Below are 8,246 nucleotides of genomic sequence, written 5' to 3' on the forward strand. Positions count from 1 at the left end.
TTAGAAAATAAAGTAGTATTAGGACCATGAGGACAGGAATTAGACGCTTTGAGGACTGAAACAATTCGGTCACAAAGATCAAATAACCTTTCCTTGCAATAAAATCCCAAATATATATCTTACATTCTGTTACTCTGTTGAGATCCTGATTTTAGTACCAAGCATGGGGTGCTGCTATAACAAGCACAAGAATATGTGCTGGTGTCTTTGGAAATGGATAATGAGTAAAGACTGGAAGAATTTTGAGACATCTGAAAAAAAGCCTAGATTTCCTCAAGCAGATGTTGGTACAAATAAAGATCTTGTAGCTGCTTCTATTGAGGGCTGAGAAGGGAATGACTTAAATAGGAAGGATGACAATCCATGTATATAAAGGCAGAAACTTAGCTCAGTTTTGTCCAACAATGATGTGAAAAGCAGAATTTGTAATCCAAAACTTTTACACTTATCTGAGTACATTTCCAAGCAAAATGTTAAAGGCTTCTCCCAGATTATTTTCACTAGGTATGTAAATCAAGAGGAAAGGCAATTTGAAGGAAAGTGGTTAAGTGAAAAAGAGTTAGGAATAATGTTTTGCATAATTCTCCAACTCTCTAGATTGCAAAAGATGCAACTAATAAGATATTAGCTCTAAAGAAAGCATGAGCTAGAGATAAGGTCAAGGGCTACTTGATAATATTTGTAAGTGTGAGGGAAGCAGAAGACAGAAATGAGAATTTCCAAAAAATATCTGTGGAAGACCCTCTTTTCTAATGATGTGAAACCCCGTGACATGTACAGAGGACTACAGGGATTTTCTCCCTGATATCAGATATATTAAATTGTTAATAATATTTCATTGATTTTTTAAACATCAATGAAATAATGCATAACTCCCTGTAATTACATTACTCAATCTGCCATGCATTTATCAAGCATCATACAAATGATAGGTATTTAAAGGACATTTTTATTGATTTAAAGAAGAATCTCTTTAGCTATTCATATAGATTTTAACCCATCTTTTAAATCACAGCTTAGATTTCATTGATCCTAGCTGGTCCTTTCATATAGACTTCTCTCAAGTTTCCATGTAACTATGTCAGGAATGCAAATATCCCAAATTCTTTTTTTTTGTTTCTATAATGCTTTGTAGGAAAGTTTCTCTGAGACAAGCAGAGAGTTGCAACTTAAAAGTTCCTCTTGAATGAACAGGTAAAATTAAGTGAACAGTTATTTAGTATATGAAATTGCTCTCAGTTTATGCATCTTTTTTTCAGAATATTTATAATCTTTTTTAAAAGATACATAGATGACAAAAAATATTACATTAAAAAATATAAAGGGTTACCATATACCCCACTCCCAGACCTGCCACTCCTCACACATTGACAAATTCTTTCATTAGTGTGGTACATTCATTGCATTAGATGAGCACATTTTGAAGCATTGCTATGTGAGAAAATATATATAGAAATATATTTGAGGATATTGTGAGGAATTGGAAATATTCTGCAGTTTCCATTTATTTTATCCTAAGGTATTTGTGGTTTTTAGAGCACAATTACTCTAATAGAAAGCAGTTTTAACCAAACATTTTAAAATTAGATAAAAGTTCTGTTAGAGGTCTCTAGGATTAATGGAATTTCATACTCTTTATCTATATTGCCTCTCCACATTATCGGTTTGTACTCTCTTAAACCACAAGGTTTTTTAGAATGCTGTATCATCAACAACACTGTCAGCTGAGCTGAAAGGGACAATAATAGAACCAAATTAAAGAAGGCTTTTGGAATTCCAAAATTGTACATACTGATGAATCTATGCAGATCCAAACAGGCATTGAAGAAAAAGAAAGTTTGATGTCTTAGTTTGCCAGACTGCTGTGAAATAGGTTACAGAAAGGAATGGCTTGAACAATGGGAATCAATGGGCTCATAGTTTTGAAGTTAGGAGCCTTGCACTACCGAGATGTCATGAAGGCATTGCTTTCTCCCCATGTCTAAAGGTTTTGGTGGTGACTATGAGAGGAACTTGAGGCTCCTTGGCTTCTATCCCTGCTTTCCATTCAGGCAATGTCCTCTGCTTTCTCCTCTGGGTTCTGTTGACTTCCATCTCCTGGCTCCTGCCTGTGCTTCTCTCTATGACTGAATTTCTCATGCTTATAACAGAATCCTGGATTCTGGATTAAGGCCTTCTTTCATTCAGTTGGGCCACATCTTAACTAAAATAACATATTCAAGAGTTCCTATCTAACATGGGACACACCCACAGGATACTGACAATGACGGAGAATATGTATATGGCAGTGGTCACGGGAGCTGTTGAAAGCAGGGAAAGGGAAGAGGAGGTGTGGTATGGGGGCATTTGCAGGACTTGGAGCTGTCCTGAATTATATTGCAGGACAGATGCAGGACATTATATATCATGCCATAACCCACTGAATGGTCTGGGGGAGACAATAAACTACAATGTGAACTATAATCCATGCTGTGTGGCAGTGCTCCAATGTATTCATCAGTTGCAATGAAGGTACCACGCTAATGAAAGAAGCTGTTAACTACGAGGTGCAGCGATGCCCAGAGATGTACTTACCAAATGTAATGGATGTGTCATGATGATGGGAGAGAGTGTTTCTGGGGGGGGAGTGGGGAGTGGGGGCCGTGGGGTTGAATGGGACTTCATATTTTTTGAAGGTAATATTTTTTAAAAAATGAATTAAAAAAATGAGTTTAAAAAAAAAAGAAAGAAGCTGTTGATAAGGGAAAATTGCGGAGTGTGGGAGTGGAGCAAATGGCAACCTCTTATATTTTTTAATGTTGCATTTCATGTGATCTATGCACGTTTTATAAATAAATAAATAAATAAATTTATATACATATATATTATATATATAATATGTAGATATTTCAATCTACCTTGAATGAAGACAGGTCGGCTCGGCAGGCAGAGAAATCACAGACATGGGCTCAGAGACAAGAGACCTTGGAGCAGAGGCCAGAGCCAGAGGTCCAGAGGGCAGAGCCATGGGCCCAAGGGACATTCCACAGGTCACAGAGATGGCTCCAGGCAATGAAACCTAACAGAAGATCAGGGTTTCAAAAGCGCTTGGGAGCAGAGCTTCCTGGCTTCGTTCCATTCTCTTTTTTGTAATTGGAATGTCTAAAACTTTTATCCTCTGCCTGCCCACCCTGGTAGTTTGGAATCAGCAAACTTGTTTTTCTTCTTATTGGTCCATAGATAGAAATGAACAGATCCTGCCCAGAATGTCATACATACTGGATTTAGATGTTTTAGATGATGGCTTGGGACTTTTGAGCTGATGATACTAAAATGAAGTTTAGGAAATGAGTTGGCGCTATAATTTGTTTAGATATTTGGGCATGTTGGGATGAGGAGAATTTATTTTTTCATATCAATAATAAGTTTCTTTGGGGTTGAAGTGTATACACTATAGACTGAATAATAGCATGAAAATACCTGCTCTTCAGCCTTGGTGCCCACGCCTGTTATGTTATATGAGACATATTGTAGTTTGTTTCATGTAATTCCTAGTTTTAAGGTTGGGACATAAATGAAATTACATATATCCCTAAAAACAGGAGGCAGGATAATGTGACAGTCCTACAGGCAGCTGCAATGTGAGGAGAGAGCACAGAGACATTTGGAGAGCTGGTCTTGAAAGCTGGAGTGATGTAGTTTGAAAGCAAGTACTTCTGGCAGCCACCATGATCTGCTAGAGGTGAGGAACATGTTCTCCCAGGGAGTGGCCAGAGGGAGTGTGGCCTCACAGACACCTTGATTTCAGCCTCCTGAAACAATTTCAATTTTCTAGTTTCCAAAACTATGAGAGAATTAAATTATTACTGTAAGTCATCAAGTTTCTTTTAAATTTCTTAAAGCAGCCTCTTAAAGTGAATTAAATCATTAAAATTATAAATAATGAACAATAAAATGCAGTTTAGAAAGAGATATGAAAATACTAACAACAGTAGGACCCTAGGAACCTTATTTCATCATTAATAAATGATGACTAATGCAGGGTAAAAGGCATTTTTGGAAAGACATATGAAAATACTCTTAAATGTAGGAAACAAGTATATTCTATATATCAGGTTCAGCTAATGGTATTCTATGTGTGTTACTTATTAGGTCTCACAAAAACTCTACAAAATATGTACAATTGTTATACCCATTTTACATCTGAGAAATCTTTGCCACTGAGAGATTAAGTAATTTATTCAAGGACACCAGAGTAGAAAGAATCAGCAGTGTAAATAAGTGAATAAATTAAAATCTAAGGAGAAAAGGTAATGGAGAAATTTGCACATATTTAAATTAGGAATAGAAAATTTGAGAATGGACTTTAATAGGAAAAGAATGACAATGAGATTTTTCTATCTTTTCAAATTTTGTTTTATTATCAAAGGAAACCATAGAAGGGAGCAAATGCATTGAGCTAAGCTACAAAATACACTCAGGAGAGACTTTGCAGAATGTTCTGCCAGAACAGAAGGTAGAGTACATAAAGAGGCAGACTGACAGACACTTTCTTTCTGTCTCTGTAGAACCTGTGATGGTCAGGATTATGTCTTTATATCAAATCTGGAGGAAAATAACAAGGACCAGAGCAAGGAAAGGAGAATGAGAATGAGTCAAAATAGGAAATTTTAAACAAAGAAGGCACAGGGAAGAGGTAGTTGACCCATTAGTGTGTTAAACCCTCTGTTCTGGGCTTTTATTTCCTCTTTCAGAGACTGAAAATACCCATTAAAAGAAGCTAGAATTAGTCAGCCAGGTGGTAAAAGACATGTGGTCCTGTCAACCCAAAGGCAGGCTGCTAACCAGCTAACACACATGAGAAGGAAATTAAAGACCACAGGGTCTAGATCAGCCAGTGCTAAGACTACCTGCCAGAAAACTGTAAACCAAGAATAAGCCCAGCCAAACCAGTCCATCCTCCCCCTGTTAACAGACTCCACAGCTAAACAAAATCTCAGTAACATAGGTTTTGTATTATTGGGTTTTTGGCATAGTATATTACCTTGCAGTAGCTAACAGATAAATTATCGTCTTTTAAATTGCTATCCATTCTTATACTATATTCTCTTCACCCTGCCTTGACTTATTTTCTATCATTCAAATTAAATAGTAGATATTTTAATTATACATATCCATGCTTTTTTTTCCCCCAACTATGATGACAGGAGTGATTTTTGCAACTGGCAGATTAACGACACAATGAAATCTTATACCAGAGAAAGAGCATTTATGTGTGTAGGACTGTTTAGTGTATTCTGCTCAGGGTTGATGAGATATTTCCTGAAACTAGATTTCATCCACCCTATTTTGATATCATTGTAGAAATAATACTAGAATATCTGGAATTCTTTCACTTTTACACTGGACAAATATGTTGACTAATAGTCTTTGAAAGTATTCAGGTTACACCAGCCTTAATAACTATGATTTCTTTCACTGCCTAATGGATGGTTAAAGAGAGAGCTGTCAATAGAAAAATTTCAGGAGGAAAGCTATCACTTCCTTCATGAGGGACAGAGTTAAGGAATTATAGAATTGCCTTTGAAAGTATAGGAATGCCTTAAAGAGATGGAGAGAAGAAAAAGGGTAGCAGTATTGGTGTCAGATTTTCAGATACTCTATGAATGTATGAACATATACTGTTCTAGTTTGCTAAGCCAGTGAAATGCATATATCCTGAAATGGATCAAATTTACAATAGGAATTTATTACTTACTAGATTATAATTTTCAGTCTGAGAACAATGTCCAAATCAAGGCATCATTAAGCAAAACTTTCTTCCCAAAGACAGGCTGCTGGTGATCCTGGAGGTCTTTGTCACATGGTGGGGCACAGAGGGGCATCTACTGGTCTCTCCCTGCCCTTCCTGGACACACTGCCTTCAGCTTCTTGCTTACTTGGCTGCCTTTTTCTTTGTCTGAATTCATTCTCTTCAAAAGGACTCTAGTAACAAAATGAAAACCAATCAGGGGCAACCTTTAAATGAAGTAGCCTAATCAACAGCTCCTACAGACAATAAATTTCACAGTAAGTCTGGATAATCATAATATTCTAGGTTCCATACAGTCTTAAACCACCTTATTTATTTAATTAATTTACTTATAATTTTTTTCACAAAAATTGAATATACAACATTTGAGATGTAGCTTTTTCACTTAACATTTTATCTGTGAACTCGGGTAATAGCAATTAATTTTCATTAATTTTCTCTCTCAAATACTAAATGCTATATTCTCTAGTATAGGGTTAGTCTCAAATTAGAGAAATGTATGTACGTTTTAATTTTTTACTACAACAAGGATTGTTGTACAGTATGATCTTTGGACGTGATATTTCACATAGGGTATATGATGATGTGGATTCAAATCCTCTAACAATTTAGATAAAATTCAATTTTAGTCAGTATTATACTTTAGCCATTTTGTAACATAACCATAGATAAAGGTGATGTTCATAGGTATACAAACATTGGTGGAAAACTTTACATCCAACCTGATATCAACATAATTCATTTAATTAGTATCATCCCCTATGACATAAGCATTCCTTAGAGAACATGGATATTAAAGACATTCACAAATATATTTGATGCCAATAATAAATGAAAATATGTATCTAAAGAAAAAAAAAGGAAGGTCAAGTAAGAAAATTACCTTCTCTTTCATTGACTAACCAGGCTTGGATTAAAAACAGGGTCCAAGCAAGGAAAAAGTAAAGGAGAAAGATGTTGTTTCATGTGGGAAAATTTGTGCATTTAGAATCAAGGATTTACTATTTGGAAGGTCCAGAGTTGGAGCACGATGGCAGAGAAAGGAGAATGAAGAAATAAGGAATTAAGATGGCAAATTATTCAGAATTGCGTAGGCATGTAAAAGAGAGAATCAATCCACCATGGTGCAAAACATACTGGACTCTTACCCAGAGGTTAAGAAACAAATTATTGACCCAGTTATTTGACCTACCCATGAAACACAGGCAGGTTTCTATGGTGCAATCCCCTAAAATTTGCAGTGTCTCAGACAGATGGAGGAAGCAAAGTTCAGGGCTGTGTGAGGAGGAAGCAGCTGGTGCTGAGGACTCACTGACCTACATCACCAGGGAGGAGGTTTATGTTCGAGGCTGAACCACTGTGGGAGGTCTAGTATACCATTGCAGACAGTAATACGTTCCCAGATCTTCATCCTGGACGCCGTTGATGGTGAGAGTGAAATCTGTTCCAGACCCACTGCCACTGAATCGATCAGGGACCCCAGATGGCCGCTTGGATGAATCATAGATGAGCAGTTTAGGAGCCTGTCCTGGTTTCTGGTGGTACCATTCTAAGTAGCTAACATTCTGACTGGCCTTGCACTTGAGGGTGACGGTCTCTCCTGCAGATGCAGCCACAGAGCCTGGAGACTGGGTCATCACGATGTCCCCACTGGCACCTGCAGTTAGAAAAGAACATTGATCATACATTAAATCACAGGCACGTAAAATATATATCTAAATGTAGCTGTTCTTATTTTTCATGTATAATCAGATCTGCCTTAGATGAAACAATTCATTCACTCTGCCTGTTAGAACCATTCTCCAACTTTATGAAGATACTGCTCTTCTAAACTGCTCACCTGAGACCCAGAACATCAGGAGCACCAGTAGCTGGGCCTGTGACATCATCGTGCTCAACCGTCTGCTGCACTCAGTCCCTGACTCAAGGGAAACCTCATTAATAGAGCTCTGAGCAGAAAACAAAGTCCCGGAGGAGCCTATGCAAAGCATTGGAGAGGATAAAGGCAAACGTTCCTGTGCATTGAGTTGTGAAGACAATAATGGAATGAGATCAAAATATCGTGATCACAGGAAATGCAACTGTACATCTGCAAAAAGCTCAGAAATAAACTTAAGACTCTAATATTCAATAAAGTTCAGCAAAATAGCCAAATTTAAAATCCAAAGTTCCTGCAATCAATGTAAAACAATATATTAATTTTAGTATTATTTTACTTATCTGTAATTAGATAACATAATTTTGTAGATATCATACCAGAACCTATGTGGAATATTCATATCACTAGATAGAATGAAGATATAGTACAAAAAGTATATGTCTATAGTACTCTATTCTAAAATTTAAATACATATTTGTATTTCCTCTTGGAATTCGAATAGTCACCTACATATAACCAAAACCAGACCACTGTGTTGCCCTCAATCCAAACACTATATCTGAAAATGAGACACCA

The 8,246-nt window shown here is 36.6% G+C and overlaps 1 gene segment (V, D, J or C); it reads right to left on the bottom strand.

The window, feature by feature from the left end:
- Positions 1–7,128: 7,128 nt before the first annotated feature.
- On the bottom strand, positions 7,129–7,735 carry LOC131276989 (immunoglobulin kappa variable 1-39-like). The segment is given in 2 exon segments: positions 7,129–7,448; positions 7,632–7,735. Coding segments are annotated over 2 exon segments (369 nt in total).
- Between the last annotated feature and the right edge of the window lie 511 nt (positions 7,736–8,246).

The sequence above is a fragment of the Dasypus novemcinctus genome, chromosome 31 (genome assembly GCF_030445035.2).
Source record: "Dasypus novemcinctus isolate mDasNov1 chromosome 31, mDasNov1.1.hap2, whole genome shotgun sequence".
In the NCBI taxonomy this organism is placed as follows: domain Eukaryota; kingdom Metazoa; phylum Chordata; class Mammalia; order Cingulata; family Dasypodidae; genus Dasypus; species Dasypus novemcinctus.